The 22,829-nt window shown below is 40.8% G+C and overlaps 1 protein-coding gene across 4 annotated transcripts; it reads left to right on the top strand.

The window, feature by feature from the left end:
* Nucleotides 1–4,920: 4,920 nt before the first annotated feature.
* LOC124147452 lies at nt 4,921–21,616 on the top strand. Of its 4 annotated transcripts, XM_046518097.2 has the most exons (6): nt 4,931–5,014; nt 5,988–6,023; nt 8,243–8,344; nt 8,881–13,478; nt 14,529–14,689; nt 15,314–21,616. In XM_046518097.2, exons 2-6 carry the CDS (start codon nt 6,021–6,023, stop codon nt 20,425–20,427), a joined length of 9,978 nt encoding a protein of 3,325 aa, XP_046374053.2. In that variant the 5' UTR covers nt 4,931–5,014; nt 5,988–6,020; the 3' UTR covers nt 20,428–21,616. The 4 variants fall into 4 exon arrangements, with proteins under 4 accessions (XP_046374054.2, XP_046374053.2, XP_046374051.2 ...); XM_046518098.2 differs by lacking the exon at nt 5,988–6,023 and having other exon boundaries at nt 4,921–5,014; XM_046518095.2 differs by lacking the exon at nt 4,931–5,014 and having other exon boundaries at nt 5,025–6,023.
* The last annotated feature ends 1,213 nt before the right edge of the window (nt 21,617–22,829 follow it).

Genomic DNA, 22,829 nt, shown 5'->3' with positions numbered 1-22,829 from the left:
ATCATATTATCTGAAAAATGCTATTTAGTATCTTTAATTTGAAATTAATAAATTGAAAATTGCAATTAGTATGTCGAAAATTTAACGTAGTAACATGAAGTTTCAAGATATATGCATTTAAGGAAAAGTCCTATATAGATTTCCGTACAATATACGCAGACATGAAGAAATATCTTCTACACTCTGGATAATCATTTCCTCTTGTGGATGCATGCGCTCTGACTTCGATAACAATCTTAACACTGACGCTTTTTGCTTTGACACGATCAACAAACATTTCCTAACTATCTGCACCATCTGATACAAAAGTGTTACTCTACCAAAACAGTAGCATGACAACACGAGTTCCTCATTGAGTGTGTGATTATAGTTTTATACCAATACAGTATTCAAGCAATATTTTTAGCAGTATTCCAGCAATGTCACGGCGGGGGACTCCAAAATGAGCTTAAATTGTCACATTGTGACCATGTGGGAATCGAACCCAGGTCTTCGACGTGACGAGCGACGTCCCCACTGGACAAAAGATGTGAACTGATTACAGTGATCTACAGACAAGCGCATTAAGTAGATAACAGACAAATGTAATGTCGGTGATGACGATGTCTCCAAGTTCCACTAACCCAAAGGCTTCTTTTACAAAGAACATTTCGGGAGTATTCACCTACAGCGTATATTGAGACCATCTTAAAGATGGACTTCATTGACTTCCTTTACACATCCTGTTCTTCTCCTGTGCGGAATTAAATATTCTCTAGTCGGCGAGGGGAGCCGGTCATTTGTAGTTTGAGCTGGATTATCCAACATATCAATCAGGGCGGATCCAAAACACTTCAGGCCGATGCCGGTCCTTCTAGAAAGCCCTTTTCCCCAGACCACATGCACTATGTTTGTGTACAATGTTCACAACTGAAACATGTCTACGTACGGTTCACGGCTTCCATATCGGTCTGGAGTTCCCAAGTCCATTTCCGCTCCGTGTGCCTTGAGCTGTTTTCGGTCGAGTCCTCACTCTGTAACGCGTCTTTTTAGCCGACTCAGTGTTTTCGAGATCATCGTACAAAGAGGGATCCGGGACCCAGAAATATGGCCGTGCCTTCGTCTTCTTCATCCCCCAAGGGGCGTCAAAACTAGGCTCCTCCAGACGAGGGCCAAATAATGATTCATCAACGAAAGTAGGGGTGTGTCTCCATAGCTTGTGTTTGCTCTGAGTCGAGTTGGAATTTGTATTTTTTGTTTTATTACCGCAGTGGTTTGATACTATATTACCGTCTAGGCTCACTGACGGTTGCGGTGCCCACATGAGTGGTCTCCCTTTAGGTTTCATCAGTTGTTCCTCTGGGGTCTTCTTTTTATATGACCAGGGAGGTTTGAAGTTGATTTCTTCAGACAATCGACCGGGGTTATGTGATTTGAACAACGTTTCATCCACATTGGATTTAATTCCAACTGTATGGTAACCATAACGTCCACGAACGCTGGGAGCAGTGCGCGGCCGGAAGTCCGTCACGGATGGTGGCCTTGTACCAGTCAGAACGAGGCCTTTGTTTGACATCATGCGGGTGATGGAAGTACTATCCTGAAATCAAACCATCCATGAAAGAATTAAATTAAAATATTTTCAATAATCTTGACATACTGTCACACGTGGATTTCTTAGAAGTAAAGATGAATAATGGTAGATTCATCAATGTTTATTTTAGCTTGAAATTAAATGAACCTATGTATGTCACGAAGGGACCTAGGGTCATTATCGGGACGAATCACTTTCGAACTCATGATCATTGTATCATTGATCGGCTAGGGGACGTAACTCTACCCTTCCCAGCTAACAGTGGCGCCATGGACTACCCAATCGCCTTACCGTGTCCCTTCATTGACTCAATAAATGCATCGATTTTCACTCCATCATTTTAAGTGATACGAATTATCATGGTATCTTATTTTTTGCGACATCCGAACTATTTTAATTCGAAACTGTAGTATGAATGCCATAGGCATTAGATGATGTGGTGTTAAGCAATATTCCCTCACTCTCTCGACCACTAACCTCGACGTGGCCATATAACGCTTATATTACAAGGTAACTATGTTCCACGATCTGGTACCAATTTTTGGCAACGTTGTGATTTGTGACTTGTCTTGATTAGATGGGATAACCAACAACTGCTGGACTAATATATATGTATATATATTAAAAGTTCAGTTTACCATGTTTACAGGCAAAGGAAGTGATTAAGGAATCACTGTTGTTAACTGGGTTAGGTCTGTCTCCCTTTTAATGTGTCGTTAGTGGATGTGCAACGGATGCACTGTTTGTTTGTTGTTTAACCCTCTCATATTCCATCTATATGACAGCGGTTTGTACATAATCTTGTCTGGATCATTCAGTCCTGTGATTGATATCATGAGCATCGATTTACGCTATTCGGATTCGATGACATGTATCAACAAAAGTCAGCAAACCTGACAACACGGTCCCGTTAGTCGCTTCTAAGACAAACTTGGGCTGCTGAAGACTATTTCTAACCCCGATCTACACGGGGTGTATAGCGAGTGAAAACAAAATTATGTACATATGTCAGGAGAATGCAGATCACCTCTATTTTTCCATATATCTTTGTATACCATGCATCTGGAATTAGATTAGGATTTTCCTGTGAAGATAAATGTACTGTACGTATATTGATGAAAGGGATTTAAAATCTACATTTGTGCTTTACAATTTCCGACCAGTAAACGTATTTGTCAATTTAATACTTAGTTTTCATGGTGCATTTCATAACATAGAATCTAAAACCCAAGCTTCCGTGTGTTTAATTATATGTGTATATGTCACTAGATATATTCATGTTATTCGGGGAATGATGTTTTTTTTCCAATATTTGAGACTAAATTGACAGTTTTCCAATTGTATTTCCAAAGGTCATTAAATTACTGTCTTTATATCTTATTTATCCAAAGACTGATATACGTTTCACGGACAGTTTTTGTTAATAACAAAACGCTGTGACATTCGGTAAACGCTGCGTGGCCCCAGAAGGATTGGCATTTATTAATATCCGCGTCACACACACTGTGCAAAATATACACGACATCACGAAAATGTCTTCTAATTTGCTTAATCTAAACACAACAATATCATTTCTTCTTCATAACTTCTTTGAGTGGCAGTTGGTGTGACAAACAAGGGCACGTTCCTACTGGCAACAATATGAAGTTGTTTATCCATGCGTGTCATTTTTTTCCTCGTTCAATATCATTTGTAACGAGTTTCGGTACTCAAAATGACCTCGTACACGGAACTGTCGGTAATCTCGACCACAGTTTAGTTATTATTCTCGTACACGAAAAAAGGTTTCGTACACAGTTTAGGCAATTTTAATGGAAATATATACTTTGATCATTTGGAATAACAAAAATATTGGTCTTTTAAGATTTTAACATGCGTTTGCGTGGGTGTGGTATCATATTGACTACGTTTGTGTTCAGTTGAAAATGAAAACAGAATGTCGTTTTGAATTGTGAATAAAGATGAAATTTCGGTAGTATGTGTAACAATTTATATTTAAAATACAGGTAAAATGTCGGCATGCTAAAGTTCAACAAAGATTAATACCGTACTGTCAAGATAGTTGAGTTCATCCAAGTAGCAATGGACTAACAGAAATAAAATGTATGTAACAATTGAACAAGGATTAATACGGCAATGTCAGCTAGCGGAAAAGGTGATGCTATTAATTAGGCTTCAATAGGATAATTAGGTGGGAGACTGTGTACCTACGAAATAAAGTCATGAAAAGTCATATTTTTCATTGTGTCATCCTTAAACATGCCTATTATTATCATTTTTTGTGTGTACGGGTTTGTTTTGTTACATACACCTATTCTAACAATGGCCATGTATGCCAAGACTAGCGACTATGGACCAACTTATATGGAGTAATATTTAGTGGGCTGAAATATTCGTTATTTCACGTGTATTTTACAGTGAGGTAATACGATTTATAGGTTATAATTAGTAACATTCGATCCACTGAGTAATTACAGTTCTAGAAAGAAAATATACTCCTGGCATCGTGGATATGCGTCACTTCAAACCTGGCCAGATGACTCATTGTAACGGTGTGTTTATCCACAAAGGTTATCGTTTACATTTACATTCGGAGTGTCAAACATAATAGCTGTAACTGATATACGTATACCAGCATACATTTACAACTTCTATCAAACAAGCATGGACTCGAATCCTGTGCAAACGAAATTGCTTACATCGCTGAACAGAGATAAACTAAACACGATAGATATGAACCACGTTAACACAAATGTCATTACCATACTTGAAAAAAACAAAGCACCAGTGGTTGGTGTCAGTGATAATGTAAAGTAAAAAGGAATCTTACCTGTAGTTTATCAAAACATGGCCACGTCCAGGTATGTGTGAAACTGGGTCACGCTGACACACGACTGCGGTTTGTTTACAGATATCGTGTCATTAGCAACGCGCGAACACTAACGAAATTGCACGGTCAGCTGTAATGATCGGTCTTTTGCGTGTTGAAGAGAAGCTCCGTTAGATTATCATGAGTTCGAATTAAATACTCAATTATCCTCCTTTTCTTTTTGTCTAATTATGATAAGTTTAGACTGATTCGCCGCTTGTTGTGAATGGTGGCTTTGTGTAGACTGGGTGCTGTCTAGATGTTCGTCTTATTTCTATGGTGCTGAGGAGCATGCGCAGAATTGTCAAATAGTACAGTGGTCGTAGTCAAATCCTGTACTTATTTCACTCGTATATATCGCATACACTTGCTTTCGTGTTTATAATTGCATATATTTCATTTTCTGACAAAAGTATTGAAATTTAGAAAAGAATTGAAAAAAAGTACACAAAACAATTTACCCACAATGCATAATCAGGTGCGTGCTATTCAAGATGGCGTCGGCTTTTCTAATTGTTATTTCGAAGACGAAATAAATGCAAAATTCTCATGATGAGAAGTGAAGTTATAGGGTATGAAAAATGTTCTTTTGATTATTAAGAATCATGCACACACATTTCACGACAGATCAATCGTATAAACATTAATTATTTGACACAAATGTACGTTTCCGGGCACATGGTCTGCTTTGTTGTCCTCATTCTCGTGAGAAATAAAATAAACGTTCAGTAAACGCACTTAAGACGTATTTGTAACGAGACACTCCCATAAGATCATGACTAGTATGTCACTCGGAGCAGCATGCACGGCAAGATGGGTCGTTGTGTACGTTGCGACAGGAATTTATTCGTAGGTTTTTCAATTTTGTTGAGATCTAGATTACAAGCTAAAGTATTTGAGCTTACCTTTCGGCTAAGATTTACACTGAAACACAACACTTTGCATTCTTGTTTAAGTATATACATTGCATGGTTACAAGATGTATTTATGTTCTTGTCTCATTTAACCATTGGTTAGGTGAGAATATATATAAATGACAAAATATCTGATCTTAAAATCTAGTCACCCACCTGATTTCCAGTGTGAACTGTGAAGATTCAGAGGTATTTCAGTATGGAGCCTAACCACAGTCGGTGACTTTTGACAATAGCTAGAAGCCCAGGTCTAGCAATATTTCTTTATGTCTTGTGTGCTGTCCTTATAAATATCCATACATTTGAATCAAGATCTACAGGAATGAAACAAAACACAAGTAACAAAATTGGACTAGTAGATTCAAAGTGGTTGGCACAGACTGTAACCATCGTTTTAAAGTTATCTATTGAAAAGATAGGAAATAAATGTCGGACAATCTAGAAAAGGGTCAGCATGTTTAATAATTGCTTATGATGTTATATCAAAACATGTTAGTTATCTATTTTGAGTTTTTATCCACACTGACAATGTCTGAACTAATGTCTCATATCATTCATGATTGCTATTAATCTTTTGTGGGATTTGCACCCTACCCACAAAAGGTCCACAATAATCTTGACTATTTTGCAGGCAATATCAACTATACAATGGACTTGGGTGAAAATGGTGAGCAGATAAAGAAAATAAATAATAATTTATTGGAGGTCCGTCCATTCGTCCATCCGTCTGTTTGTCCTGCTATTCCATACCACACTGGCATCTGAGGGTAAGGGCTTTCAAGCCTAGTGTCCGTCTGGCTTGTCATAGCCTTACGAAGAAGAGTGCTTTTTTCATGGCATTGCAAAAGGCTACCAAGCTGTCTAACTTCAGTATTGTCACTTTCATGCACATGATAATCATGTGACTTCAGCTTTTGAAGGTTGATGTTCAATGACATTTTCTTGATTGGGTTATTGAGTTACGTCTTTTGTTTATCAACAAATAGCTGGGATTCGATCATGGGATTCATTTATTTGTACACAATCAGTATGTGAAGTGTCAATACCAAATTTCAACCTGCCGAGATGAAGCATGTGGAAAACATTTCAAATTGGCCCATCTGCATGGAATGAATGTAACCACTGGTTTTCAACCATAAAATACTATAATCAAAGTGATTTGAACATGTTGAAGATGAATCTTTTTCTCTTGATTCTTGTGGACTGAAAGATGAAGATGGTTTATTTGGTCACTGCTGGGAACATGGATAGATTACATTTATAATCTTCTTCTATTGAAATATAACAACCAATGAGCACGCAGGTTGAGCAGTAGCGATGATTCTGTGTGAGCTAGTTACCTTCTGTATGTATTCCACTAACAGTGAATTGGTCATGGCGCACGTCTCCATATAGTATGGCCTCAGTTCTCAGAACTTTGGCCTCAATGTTCAAAGCCCAGGCACTATGGTGATCTTACATTGTCATTCATGGTGTTAAAAAGCTTTATTGAGTTAGCCTTTTAGGCTAATTCATGACACATTAGTACTAAGTTCAAGTCTATTGTAGTATAATTGATAGAAACATGAGCACATGACCGTGAAGATAGTGTATTTCCCCAGTGAGAACAAAATATAGATGTCTTTAGTTCTGTTCCATTCAAGATTTTTTAGTGCCATTACAAAGGATACCATCCCAGCTTTCTTGTTATATTCCAAATTGACAAGGCAATACAGATATCTTCATAGAAAATGTAAAGGACTTATCTGCAGGTGATACTGTTCTGGTTTTCTATTAATGTATACATTTCATTTTTTGTAAAATAGTTATTTTGGCATTTTCATCTTTTGAATTCAGGTACCACTCTTTTGGGGGACAAACTTCCATATATTTCAGTCATGGATATGTGTAGTAACATGCTTGTCCAAGGATATGTACAAGAAAACAACGATAGAAAAAACACTATGTCATTGAACATTTGCCTATATGCCTTACAGTTAGCTACAGTTTGTTTCCTGATTTCCCTTTAAATATGACCACAGTGCAATGGAGTATACAATTCAAATAATTTATTATTAATATGATTCTATGTGCATGCAAATTTTCATGTGTTTTGGACAACCAAAGACATCCTCTACATTTGAAAGACTTAGATGTCAACAAAAGCATCACTTCCAACAACCAATCCTGGTCAAAAGTGACAACTTATTTGGATTGGGAAGTTCGACTCGGTGACTTGGTTGATTTCATGTCATCGTACCCTGGGGCATGGATCATTGCATATAATATCCATCACTGCATTGTCTGGTCCAGATTTGATTATTTACAGACTGCCATGATGTGGCTGGAATATTGCCAAGTGTGGCATTAAAAACAAAAACTTAATATGGATTCCTGGAGATTTCTGAATCATGTCAATTGGCCAGGTCCTTCATGCTTGTTGTCATGGCTATGGGAAGACAGAAAAGTGGGGATCTTGTGACCTCCACATTGGCTGCAAGGACTGGCCACGAGTAGGTTATGGCAAGTGACTACCTTGAAAACGGACTATTGCCTGGCTGATGCAGTATGTCATTGTATTTCAGTGACCTTGATATACATTCGAACTATCAGTAACTAGGATATTTGATCTATGCACGTTAGCATGCTGTGGCTGAAATATTGCTATGAGGCATAGTTTCTGATCCGTCCATTTCTTTGCATGACAGGCCAATGTATACTCAGGTAACATGTTTTCAAGAAATCTTTTGTTAGTATGATTAACAGTTTGTATGAGCAAATGGGATTATGTTTTGTCCCTCGTAAATGTACCTTAGGTATGTATCTAGTCATAGCTGAATTGATAAATACATGATTTCTAGACTGATACATCTGTTATGTACTTATTGATTCTTTTGATTGTTTCAGATGCCTTCGGGCTCCAAGAAGTTTTGCCAAATTTGTCACAGTCGGCTTAAGCTCTACCAGATCAACTTCAACGAAGCTATCCAGTTGTGTGAGAACAAGGCTGTAAGTACCACAACAAGTTGCGTGTAGATAACAAATACGAAACAGTAGATCTGCTTATTCTATTCAACATGTTTATTTGCCAGTGTCCCTGTTGGGATTCTTGGGGTAGGATAGGTCCCCAGTTACCTATACTTGTCGGTGGATGGATCAAAGTGGATCTGGTCAGGTTCAGTGACTTGGTTGATTGCGCTTCATAGCTCCCCATGGCATGTTGTTCATAGTATCAATTACTGGTCAAATATTTCCCCATGTTTTTGTAAACTACCTTGTCTAAGAATGTGTGACCTGTCTGATGGTGTGTATTGTTGATCATGCTGCCTGTCATGGTCTGCCTGGCCTGGATTCATTTATTTACTGACTGCTTTCATGTACACAACAATCACTCAAAGAGGAATGTAAATCTTACAGAATAATTCCAGCTTCCAGCATAAAGTCATGATACAACCAATACAACAGAAAAGTTAAGTAAATAACTTCTTGATACTTCAACATCGGCTATAGAATATATTTTGATCAATATTGTTTCTCTGTTTCAGTGTTGCTTTCCCCTGGAGTCCCCGACTGGAAGTATCAGTATACAGCCCCGAGACCTCTCCCATGTGCCAGTCCTGAAACGGAAGTCCACTTCATCCAGGAGTGTCAAGTCCTCTTTCTCTTCACCTTTTGGGACCCCAACTGTTCTATCTCCCACTTTCTCCCTGCCGCCCTGTGGACCGTGGAAATTGCCAGAATTGGGAACAGAGGGTGTTGAATTCCCCTTCGTTGACTCAGCACATGAAAACAGCGTCACCCCTGTGAAAGCAGCAATTTCCTGTTTGAATGGGAACACAGAAGAACTTGACCTTGAGGGCTTGCTAAACAGTGGTGCTTTTGATGAACCTGTGAAAAGTGATAACAGCTTGTGCATTTTGAAAGATTTCAAAGAACCTCCTCCTTTAAAAACTCAAAATCCTCCTGCTGCAGCAGTTAACAATGGACTTAGCTCAAACTGTAGTGATTTCACGAATAAATATGTCAGCAAATCTTCAAAGGGTGTATCCAGAAACCCATTTGATGAACTCTTAGTCGCTTTTGATGAAAATACCAATGTGTTTCCTTTTGACACTGAATTGACAATTGGTTTGACTACAGATGTCTCAAATGGATTTGGTTTGCAGGAGTTTACGAATGGATTGAGGTTCCATCAGGAAGATGCTCATATATCAGATAAGGAACTGAATATTGTCAGTGCCAATAAACTTAATAGTTTTCATGAATCAGAGAATTCACTGGATGCAGAAGTGAGAGACATATTTGAATCTAGTAAATTGATATTTGAGAAAAACAATTTGTGGAGGTGTTTCTCAAAAGACAAAATGATGGCCCCCATTAAGGATAACGAAACAGGTGTAACTGAGGCTAAGCAGGAGTCAGCTGGCGAAGACACTGTAAATGCAGGTACAGAACAAGATGATACTTGTAATATTCCAGGTGAAAATGTGACCTGTGAATCTGGAATCCTGACTGGCAGTGCTGGTGCCCTAGAGGGTACATGCGAGTCAGGGAGGGAGGAACTCACTCCGGACAGTGTTCATAATGGGGAGAACAATCATACTCAGCTAGAGAGTAACATTGTGGACCAGAATCCTGTTATGGAGCCAGCTACAGCTCCGAGCATGGACAGTCAGTGTGAAGTTCCAACAACTGTTGGAGAAGACATGCCAGTGTCTGTGTCAGATGTCCAGGTAACAGACCAACCACCAGTAGAGCTTATGGAATATCAAGAACAAGAAGACATTCCTGAGCATATAAGCAATGACAATCTAGAACAGGAGTTTGTTCTGCCAGAGAGTCAAAGGGAGCAGGATTCTCCTGTAGTCCAGGAACTGACAAACCCTGAAGCTTTGATGCATGTCGATAATTCAGAGGAAAACCCAGATGTAGATGAGTTTGATCAATCAAGTGTTCAAGCAATGGAGACTGTCCAGATTGTGCCTGAAGCGTTTTCTGTACAAATAGACACAGTTATCCAAGAAGATCCTGAAGACAGTCACACTGGAACAGATTTTCATGGAGAGCCAGAAGTAGTTGCTGCTTCTCTGGATGATGTTAGCAACACAGACGGCACAGCAGAAAGTATTCAAGTTGCTGGTGAAGCATTCAATGACAACTCACATGGTTCTCCTGAAGTCAAGGAGGACTCAGCAACAGATGCACAAATACAGGATGAATCAGTTGAGTCTGAAACAGTTGTTGCAGAAGTGGTGGACTCTGATGTTCAGGAGACAAATATGGACCAGTTTGAAATGCAAGTTGTTCCTGAAACAGGGGAGAGCATAGTTTTGGAGGAACCATGTCACACAGCTCCTGATAATTCTGATATTCTGTATGAGCAGGTGGAGCTTGAATCTACAGTGATCAGTGAACAGGGAGGTGTAGATATAGCTGAACAGGAGGTTACCTCAGCAGCACTGGAGGATCAGGATACAGCTGCAATTACTGTTAACACCACTTATGTTGAAACAACAGTAACAGGTGAAGAGGAAGATCCAGGACGAGGTGACAGTGTCTACCCATCTGTTGATCTACAGAATAGTTTTAGAGCTGTACAACTCCCCACTGCTGTAGTCGCTACAGCTGATGCTGATGAATGTGGGGGTGAAGTGACATCAGCCACGGCAACAGTTGTCTGTAATGATGAGTTTTCTAAATCTGATGCTTGTGAAGAAAGTCAAATTGTGAATGCTGGACAATTGGTAGGCATGAATATAAACATTCAGGCTCAGAATGAGACAGAGTTGGTCGGTGGTGAAACTGTTGTTGGTACAGCGGAAAATATGTTTGTAGAAACATGTGAGACATTCATAGCTGCTGGTGAAAGTTTGCAGGCTGAAGCAGGCGTTGAAGGCACAACAGACTCCACTATACCAACTGTGAGTGTTCAGACTGTAGAGATACCTTGTGAACAAACCATAGTAGCTTGTGAACAAACCATAGTAGCTTGTGAACAAGCCATAGTAGCTTGTGAAGAAGAAGTAGCTATTAATCACACAGTCATTGAGCCAGGCAGCACAGAAGCTATTCAAGAACAGTGTGCAGATATCCAGGATGGGACTGACGTCGTGTCATCCTCATCAGTGATTGTGACTCAAGGTATGAGTATCATTACTGGGAACTTGGAAGAGTCGGCTGTGACTGGGATAGCTCCACAATCATTTGAATACTCAACAATTGGTCAGATTTCAGAAACTATTGTTGATGCTCAGCCCTTTCAGACGATAGAAAATGTGCCTATCTTAGAACACGAGGTGTCCGAGGCTTCCAAACCACTTGTTGCCACGGAGATGCTGACTGCTGATGAGATGCAGCAGCCTATTGAAAGCTTCATGGAAGAGACCGTGGAGAGTGTTCCAAGTCAGGCACCCGATGAGATGATGTCCGAAAATGCTCCTCTCTCAGAACATGATCAGATAACACAGGCTGTTGTGAACAATACTGGCATGGAAGTTGCAGACCATCAAGATTTACAGCTGGAAGAATTTGTAGTTCCTGTGTCAGAACTAACAGGCTCTGCTGGTGGAGTGGTTGAGAATCAGGTAGTGAGTGTCCCACTCGAGCTTGTATCATCAGAGATGCAAGGTGCCGATTCCGAGGCTCCCATATCTTATACTGAGACTATGATAGGAGTCGACCATGTTGTTGTCAATCAAAGTGAAGGGTTATTCTCTCAGGAGGGCTCTGATGAAATCATGGATGTTCATCAAGCCGGCCTCCCTAGTCAAAGTGAAGTTGATCACAGTCAAGGCTTGTCTGAGAACATGATACTGATGAACAAACAACATTTAGTGGATACGAGTGTCCACACTGTTCAGCCAAACACAATTATTAATATGCCAGTTTCCAACCAAAGTGGTATTTTTACACTAGCATCTCAGACAATGCCAAATGTTATTTCATGTCCAGTAATATCGACATCTGTTCAAGAACAGCCATCGTCCCATCTGAGCAGTGTATCTGAAGTGACATTAACAGAAGCTCAGACAATACAGAAGGTTCCGGTCCTGGTCAGTGAATCCTCCTTAGCTTCATTGCCTGGATTGACAGCTATGACTTCTCCATGTCCTGAAGGACAAGACTCTGTCTCAACTGCAGTCCCCACTGTAACAGAGCAGGACCACACTACCCAGGGAGTTGTTAGTCACTCCATAATTCCACGGTTAAATATGCTGAAATATATATCAAATGTTACATCAGCTGCACCAAAGCAACCAGTTCGACTCGGGGAAATTGCTGAGGCAGACCTTGGACCAATAACTCTTTTGGATAAGAAGTGTCTGAACTTGTTTGTTCAGTGGCAAAACAAAGATGCCATGTGTTGGCTTGATGTGGTGATGATAGTACTTTGTAACAGTGTGACTATTCAGAAACTTTTCACTGATGAGAAGTCTGCAGAGTCGGTGAAGGACAGTGTATTAACAACACTGCTTAAGGCTTATTACCAAGCTCAAAGTCTCATGCAAAAGCTCACTGCCAAAGAACAGGAAGATCACAAGGAAGCAATTGCGGAAAGTTTGGCCAAAGAATCACAGCCTGATTCAGGCAAGGCTGATACTGTCCTACCAGCTGGTGAAAGCGCCAGCTCCACATTTGCTCAGAATGGAGAGAGTCTGAAGCCCGACAATACAGTGGAACCTGATACTGAATCCCCAGCCGTCAAGAGTACACCCACTGATGCTCAAGGAACTGGTGACACTCAACAAACACAATCAGAAACACCCACCCGAGTCAGCAGAATCTCAATAAAGAGTTTAACTGAATATTCCAAAGCTATGGACATATTGGACAACATTAGAGAAAATATCTGGGACGTTCTGCAGCCCAGATTGCAGTGTGTAAGAGGCAAGAATGACAGTCCGCTATTTGCCTTGCCTCTGCTTGTGAGAGAGCCAGCAGTGCTGAAGGAGAAATTCAAGATCAAATACAAGTACACCTTCACCTGTGATCAGTGCTCCTACCACCAGGACGATGAGCATTCCAAGATACTGCCCTCCTTCCCACAGGTGCCTGCAGATTTTAACATGAAGGAACCATGCTTTGTGAGAAACTGCTTCCAGTGCAGCGCTCCTGGGAAGAGGATGAAAATGACTTTCAAGAGGTAAGTTATCTTTGAGTCATTAAAGAGGATTAGCTGATATTTTATTTTTCAGGGAGCTGCAAATTTTGTTTCAAGGGAGAGTTGAAGATTACTCATGAGAAGTTTTTATCCCGTCAGCATATGATGTGGATGGATATATAGTCTTCATGTGGTCTGTCTGTCTGTCCATCCATATTTTGTTTCTAGAGCACAACTTGAAAACTGTGTCATCCAAATTTGGTACTTGTTTAATCAGGGGCTGAAGTGGTGCCTTTTGCTATTTAGGGATTTTTCAAAATTTAATTATTCTCTGTTTCAATGGAAACTAGTTAGTCTTTGACTCTGTTCATAGTGGTGGGTTTGTCCTGACAAAAACTCTAAAACTAATAGGTCCTCTTTCTTGAAACTGTGCACTCACCAAGACCAGGTTGACAACTGGTGCCCTTTGCCTTTTTAGCCGTGTTTAGAATTTTCTTTTTTTCCTTTACATGGCAACAATTTTGGCTTATAGTGGTGGTTTGTCTGGACCATATCTCTAAAACTAGTATCTATTCTTTCATGAAACTGCACGCACAAAGACCAGAGTGTGAACTGATGCTTTTTGCTAGTTAGGGATTTTTAGAATTAATATTTTTTCTGTTTCCATGGCAACCAGTTTGACTTTGGTTCTGTTCATCTTGGTGTGTACCTGACAGAAATTCAAAGTTACAAATCTCAATTTCATGGTCTTGTTTTGATAGCTCAATAACTACACTTGTATGGCGACAGACAGATTAGATAGAAATTCTCTCATCAAGTTGTACATCATCATCTGATGACTCTTTTTTAATACTTATTATGTAATAGCATATGACTTTGCAGGTTAAGTTGTTCAATGAATTGTGTCTGTATTTTTAGCAAACCTAAGTTATGTAAGTAGTTCTGCATCTTATTATTTATGAATGTTTATTGTACTTGCAATATTTTGCTTACATATAAAGATATCAACTGATATATTTCCGGAATCTTAACTTGTTTAATGCAGCCTATGTTTGTATACGTCCACTTCATACTTATGCTTGTGTGTTCTAGCATCCCCGATATACTGCTGCTCCACTTCAAGGAAGGGCTGCCTCACAGTGGCTTTGACCAGCTCGGCTTTGTGTTTGGAGCAGATGTTTACACAGTGACAGCTGTCATACAGTACAAGAACAACCCTGATCACTTTGTGGCCTGGATCAGGAATGGCACAGGTAAGACTGCATAGAAACTAGCATATAGATATCTGAAAACAATAAAAAAAATAGCTCACAAGAACCATAGGTCAAAGTGAACTTACAGTTTTGTCCATCGTACATCCATTAGCTTTCAACATCTTCTCCAAACTTACTGACAGGATGAACCTTTAGACTTTACTCTTAATTTTTTTAAATTAAACAGATACAGTGTTATAAATCTGCATGGAAATGAAATATTTAGTTGTTAAAAATATTTCTCAGCTCAGTGAAATAACAGTATAAGCAAAGGTAGCTGTATTTTATTGTAGCACTTATTATTAATGACCTACGAACAATTCATACAAGTGTCATTCTATAATTAGGATGGGTTTAGACATTGCTATGAACAATGATGATGACAGCGCAGTCTTACCTTTCTCTACATGTTGTTGCTATGAACAGTGATGATGACAGCACAGTCTTACCTTTCTCTACATGTTGTTGCTATGAACAGTGATGATGACAGCACAGTCTTACCTTTTTCTACATGTTGTTGCTATGAACAGTGATGATGACAGCACAGTCTTACCTTTCTCTACATGTTGTTGCTATGAACAGTGATGATGACAGCACAGTCTTACCTTTTTCTACATGTTGCAGGCAACCAGTGGATGGAGTGCGATGACCTCAAATCCACGCTGTGTCAGTATACCACAGAGTTACCAGCTATTCCACCTAATCAGGTCCACATCATTATGTGGGAGAAGAATGTTCCGTCTCATAATGCAGCCAGAGATCTGGTCGAGACCCCAATGGCCAATGTTCTGCACTCATGTGTTCGTATCATGCAGCCGGACTTCCTGTCAGGAAGTAACGTGGTGCTGTCAGCCAAAGAACTATTAGCTCGTGGTTTGAAACGTAAAGCAGAGGTCGCAGGTCAGAATACTGTAAAGTATATCCTGTCCCAAAGCACAGGACGCAGTCTGCCCGGAATTCTGACTCTTCCAGCTGGTTCCAGTCCTGGAGGTGTGCAGACAATGAAAATAGTGTCCCTCCCACCAACTAGCTCAGCACCAGGAGTTATTACCAGTGCAGCAGGGTTGCCCGGACTTAAGGCGGTTGCTACAGCACCTTCACAGATCCTGACAAGTGGTCAGATTTTACAAGCAGCTGGAACTTCAATTAAACCGATAATCTTGCAAAGTAAAACCAGACCAACCATTCTGTCCAACACATCCTCTGTGGCATGTAATGCACCTGGGGTATACCAAATTCTGCAGAAGAGTCAGATGACATCTTCTCCAACTGCCAGTCAGACTTCACTTCCAACAATGATGAAGGTGGTGCAGAGTGGGAATAAGCTTGTGTGCCTTCCAGCTGAGAAACATGACACTCAGGGCACAACAGTTGTGAGTGAAAAACAGTTGACCTCGGGTTCAATCATTGTAGGAAACCAGCGTTTAATTCTGCCTCAGTCTCAAAATGTACCAGGACTGCAACCATCTCTTCTTACTGCCAGTGCTGGCACTCAGCCCAATTTGCAATATATTCAACTGGATAAGTCCCAGTCTCTTGTGACAAGTTCAGCCAGTGCTGGCAGTTTGCATGGAACCTCAGCCCAGGCCGGCAAGCTGCCAGTCATCTCAGCATTGAAGGATGGACAAGGCACTACTACTCTTCTTGCTCAACAAGTGGGTGGTATGGCCAAGACCTATACTGTAGGAGCAGATGGTATCCTTCAAGAGATAGACAGGGATGCTGTTGGTAACGAATCCTCTCCGATCAAGAAGCAAAGAGTGACTGTTCTTCAAGGATCTCTGCCATCAACGCCCAGCATGTCTGGACCTAAAATCATAGTGAAGAAGAAAACTGAGAGTGGGGAAATAGTGGAAAGTGTTGTAACTGATCTAGACCAGCAACAAAGTAGTGACTTTATGAAAGCAATAGAAGCATTGAAAAGTGGGGACACGCAAGCTGGGACTCTCATCCAGCAGCTTATAAAGAGCAAGATGACCAACCAACCACAATCTTTTAGTCCAGTGTTGTCTGATGAAGGCCTGTCTTCATCAGACACTGGGGCAATGAAGGTAATCAGTGTTAAACCAGCAACACAAGCAATAGGGCAACAGACTGTGCCGATGCCAGGTGGTAGTGTCATTAAGAAATATGTTCAGGTTGGTGACAATACGATTCAGGTGAAAAGTCAAGAAATGTTGCCTGTCATAGAGAGAGGCAGGGGAAGAGGACGTGGAAGAGGGAGGGGAGGCAGAAAACAGAAAGATCCTCCTCGGCCTGGACCAAGTATAAATAATCAGACCTCTGCAGAGACACCAATAGACCTCACATCCTTGCAGAGCAGCCCAGAGGCCATGAGAGCTGTCACATCAGAACCACAACATATTGTCATTGCATCACCACCAGGACAGACTATTCATTCTGGAATCAAATTAATAGGCAGCCCAACCTCCCAAGGAAATATATCTACATCTAAAGTGATCAAACTCTTGGCAGGGTCTTCAAAAGATACTCAACTTATTGGACAGTTGGCAGCTAGCCAAGCCGTAGTTAGCAGTGCTTCTTTGGTGTCAGGAAGACAGATTCTGCCTCAAGGACAAACAGCCACTTATGCTGGTACTTCTTTGATATCTGGACAAAAGGTAATACCTCACTCAGTTGTCACATCCGTGGGCTCAGTGGCTTCTTTGATATCTGGTCAGAAACTGATTCCCCAAGTTCACACATTGGGTACAGCCTCCGGGTCAGTTTTAGTGTCCCCTGGACCACAGGTGATACCTCAGGTACAGACAGTGACATCGCCTCCTCCTGTTACTTCCATGATGGCTGGTCAGAAAGTATTATCTAAGGTACCAACAGTGACAGCTACTGCAGGAAAGAAGGTCACAACACTATTGGCAAGTCATATTAACCAAGAGGCAGTCTTCAAAAAGAATATTGCAAATCCTGAACAGAAAGTCATGCCAGGGAAGAAGGGGTTGCAAGACAAAAGGAAACCTGTGCTGTCTTCGGAAAAGTCAAGCCCAGTGAAATTTTACTTTCCTTCTGGTAAACCTATACCTTCAAGCCAGTCGCCTGTTGGTACGATATCACAAACATCTCAGCCTACGGCCTCTAGTCCAGCGACTCAGCCTATAAGTCGAAGTATAACAGGTGCAATGCTTACACCACACAAGACTATATCGGTTGTTCCGAATACCCCATCGTTGCAGCCAGTCACATCATTAATAAATCAGCATCCACAACAGAGAAATGAATCTCAGATCTCTAAAGGAAGCCTGTCTTCACCAACATCTCCTCCAGCAGGAGCTTCAAGCCTGTCCCCAAGATCAACTGTTGATGCAAGTCAATCCCCAGGAGGGTTTTCCCCTGGTGCAGATGTTGAGCTGATGTCAGACTCAGATGGGTCCACTTCTCCAACTAAAATGCCAACCCGTGGTCCTGTTATCTCAGTGCGTGGAGCACAAGGTGATGCTGCATTACTTGCCAAAGCTATTCAAGATTTAATGAAACAAGGGGTGACTATACAACAAATACAAACACCAGGGTTCCTTTCCAAGCTGCTAACCACAATGAAATCTTCAGCTCACCCTGCAACAGCCCCAGAGGGGGTTACTGCAAAGAGTCTGATTCAGACAACACATGGGACAAAGAAACCAGTTCCAGCTGTTGCTAAGTCTCAGAAACCGAAGACAATTGTGAAGTCCCCATCACATACAGTAACAAGCAAGTCTGCAGATTCTTACGAAGTGTTGCCCAAACCGGCCATGGGCAACATGGCTGCCACACAAATAGGAACTGTGGGTGCTGGTGCAGTAACCAGTCCAGGTTCAGCCTCAGTTGAAGCGATGTCACCACCTAAGCTAATATCACTCTCTGAAGAATCATCAAGTGATTCTGATTTAACAACAGCTAAGTCAGCAGTTATTGTGAAACCTGGACAATCATACCTAGCTGCAGTGAAACCATTTCTGAAACTGAAACCAACTGAACCTGTCAACCAGTCTGTGTTTGATGGATACAAGTTAAAGTCGGGGACAGTTACGAGTACACAAACAAAACCTGTCAGTGGGTTTACCACTATAGACATGCAGAGTGACCAAGTCCAGGGCACGGATGGCAGTGCCAACACAATGCCCAGTCCTGTGATTACTCCAGTCCCAGTAGTTGCATCTTCATCCACGAGTCAAATTACTTCAACTAGTCAGGACTCTGTGAAAGCAGTAGAAGCTTCACAGCCAAGTCAAACAGTCACATCTTCTCCAGAAGGAAAAGCAGTGAAAACAACAGCCAAATCCAGCAAAGTCATTAAGGCTATAACCCCAATTAGAATGCTACCAATGACGTCTCCTGAAATAAAAGCAGCTGTAAAAAGGTCTATAGTAAAAACTGATGTTTCACCTGGAAAGGTTACAAAAGGACCTTCAGAGGTAATGGTAGTTGAAATTCCTACAGCTGGTAAGAGCAAGAAGTCCAATCCACTAGATCTGATTGCTGATGCTGCAATATCCCGATTAACTGTTCAGAAGGACTCTGATACTGAAACACTCCCTGAGATTTCTGTGCCATCAAAAGGACGAGGCAGAGGCCGTGGTAGGCCACCCAAAAATGCTGCTCGTAATCAGACTCCAAAGACAGATTTGGTTCAGGCTGCTGCTAATCCTGAACCAATAAATACCAAGAAAGGTCCAGATCTTTCAGGACCAACAAAAAAGACACCAGGGCACAAAAGGAGCTTCATGGATGCTTTTGAGCTACCAGTGGTGACAGACATGTTGACAGATGAAATTCCCAATTCATCTCTGTCCACACCTGTCCCAGAAGCCACCAAGGATACTGTTGTGGAGGATGGACAATCTACTGCAGCATTGAATCAAACATCCCCTGTAAGCTATGGAACACCCATAGGAAAATTACAGAAGCTCAATCCTGGTTCAATAGATCTTGTTACAATTGCTGATACACCCAGAACTAGAGGCAGGCCACGCAAGCAAGCGACAGTGCCATATGGCACAATAACACCCAAACCACCTGTAGGAAGAGGTAGATCTCAACAGCAGTCACCTTCTGCAGGAAAAGGTCCTAGACAGTCATCTGATTCTTCAACTGTTACAGATTCTCATACTCGGATGTCACGAAGACAGTCATCAGAGGAAATGGTCAAGTTAGACACTCCAGAAACTAAACCTAGAGGACGTCCTCGGAAACAGTCAACAGATACAAGTGATAGGACACCTGCTGAGTCTCCCGCAGAATCCAAACCTGTTGGCAAAATTAGAAGACAGTCGTCTGATGCTAGCAAAGAAGTAGTTCAAACACCCAAAGAGAGTCGAGGGAGAGGGAGGCCTCCTAAGGTTGTGCACACTTCAAGTCCTGATACATCCCAACCTAGAGGTAGACCTCGGAAACAGTCGCTATCACCATCTGCCAGAGCCGATAAAACATCAGCAAAACTAGCAGCTGAAGATGGACATGCAAACATGTCTGAAAACAACTCGAAGTTGGAACCCACTGAAGTCAAGTCCACCTCGGAGATACTTGTAGTGTCAGAGGTTAAGTACATTGGCAAGTACAAGATCCATCCGATTGAGAGACCCAATACCAGGCGGTTTAGAAACCCTGGTAAGACAGAAGAATCGCCATCAAAGCAAACTGAGAAGGAAGATAACATTACAGCTGCAAAGAATGATGCTGAAAAGCCAACTAAACGACGAGGACGACCACCAAGCAATCCAGCAAAGAAAGCTAAGAGAGAGTAGATACAAGAGCACTCTGTATCCAGTGAAGTTATGGGCGATTCCACTTAAGGTGAAAGAAACAAAGTCTGAATTGATGGGGATATCTTTCATGTGCTACAGACAATTTTGCACTAAAACAGATGTTTTCAAATCATATGGACCGGATGCCTTTAACATGTGAAGTCTGAGAGTTTTGTCCAGCAATAGAATGTTCTGAATGTGGTAATAGATTTGAGGCAGTTACACACATGCTGCAAATGTTTGCATCAGTGTTGACATCACATTATATATATATGGTCTGATACTGTACATATGTATATGAAATCTGGGATGTGCATTGTGTGTTAATGAATTATGTGGGACGTCATTCCACAACTAGTATGCCATCTTTACCACTGTGCAAGGTGGAAGAAGATAACTGGAGCATCGGGCATTGATATTTTACAAAATGTAATATCAATAATTGTTCAAATTAAAATCACATTAGACAATAATCTGAAAATATTAATTGTAACAGCACATTGAGATTATTGTGCGTTTGTTTATACTCTTATTAAGGATTATAACACTTAAAAATCCTCAGAAATTCCTAAGAATTCAAGAATGCTTTTACTTGTGGAATTGCATGAACAGTTTAAAATCTCACTGGTCATAATTTGAAATGTTGCAGTTCATTGCATGTTATCATTTGATCATTCCAGGAGCCGAATCAGTTGGCTTTAAATACGTCTTGTAGTATGACATAGTTGTTATATTGTCCACCATGAGAGAATGTTCATAAATGATGTGCTCCTGATGCACAATATATAGCACATCCGGGGCATTGATGATTTCATTGATGTGCAGTTTCTCGTTTTGTTTAGTATTTTCTTTTAGTATAATGCGAACATGTATAATCAATTACTTGCCGACTCATTGTGTTGCATATGGTGCTTCAAGTCATTTACAAGCAATTTTTATGACACTTAAAGATAGAGCTTGTGAATGTTACACATGTATTGAAACATTGTACATCAAGTGTAAATACACATCTACATTCACAGCTCATGCACTATATCTATACCTATGTGTAAAGCAGTTAAGTCGGCCTGAAGTCAAGTACTTCATGGGAAGAGATTTTGTAAATACAACTTGACAGTGGCATTATGAATTTATATTTTTGTTCTGTTAAATGTTCAAAATGTTTATAAACATGATTTATGAAAGAAAATTTGTGTTTGGTGTAATTATTTGATTATCCTGTGTGACCAAGTGGTGATTACTACAGTGTTATTTGTGAAGACTGTTTTGGAGCATCACTGGGGCATCACTGGGGCCACAGGTGGCCTAGTCGTCTTATGGCGCCACAGTTTGAGGGAGCCTCATCTCTTAGATGTTCCAACACCTAAATTCCAGATTGGTCCGAATTGTTTCTAGGTTTGTCATCACCGTATTTGTGCTGATGTGTTTTACAAAAGTTTACGACCTGCATCATTTTAAGCTGACACATTGATAATGATATAACTGAAATGCTGTTCAAAGAAGTTAAGGCATTGGCTTGTCTTGCTGAAGACAAGTTGATTCCTCAAATGGGATGAGTGAGTATAGTTTTACGCCGCTTTTAGTATTAATCCAGCAATATCATTGTTGGGGGGAACCAGAAATGGGCTTTGTACATTGTACCAATGTGGGAATCAAACCCTGGACTGCTTTAACCACTAGGCTACCTTACCTCCATATGCGTGGAATGAGTGCAGCCTTTTACTGGTGCCATTCGTACAGTCCTTCTTTGGCATTGCTGTAGATGTAGGGACTGAACGCCAGATTGCTGTATGTACTCATGTGACGTAACATCTGATTCCACATGAGTGAATTACACGGTTGAAATACACTCCCACTCATCCCATACACATCTACTTCCACTGGACGGCAAGTTAGGAGATGACTACCGGTATATGAAAACTAAAAGACCATGAAAGATATCTTAACCAAACTTGGCACATAGATAGGTCTTGTGGTGAACTGGTACCTTTTGATAGTTTGGGATTTTTGAAAAATCTATTTTTAGAGTTTCCATGGCAACAACTTTGATTTAGACTGAAATGTCGGTAGTGCTCCTTTCTGCAGCAGATCTTGAACACTGTACACTATTTCTTGCCTTGCACTCAACCGGACATGTCATATTGGCAGTGGATATGAGTATTTCATGCTTGTTCTAATGGTGGCGGTGTCATCTGCTGAAGTACTTTTCTCCTGGGATATCAACATGTCTGTTCCTAAATTGTCTCAATACATGAGCTAATGTGGGTTACTAGTCTGAATATGTCCCAGACGAAACGTGTGTATCTGGTGATAAACGTCTGAGACATTGCTCGTGTGTCAAGGTGTCCTGATGGCAAGGTTTGTAGCTCATGCTATCAATGACTGGTTTGCCTGGACCAGAC

This window comes from Haliotis rufescens, unplaced genomic scaffold (genome assembly GCF_023055435.1).
Source record: "Haliotis rufescens isolate VD_foot unplaced genomic scaffold, xgHalRufe1.0.p SCAF_1, whole genome shotgun sequence".
NCBI lineage: Eukaryota > Metazoa > Mollusca > Gastropoda > Lepetellida > Haliotidae > Haliotis > Haliotis rufescens.
The sequence above is the reverse complement of the archived record's forward strand: the minus strand, read 5'-3'. Positions and strand labels throughout refer to the sequence as shown.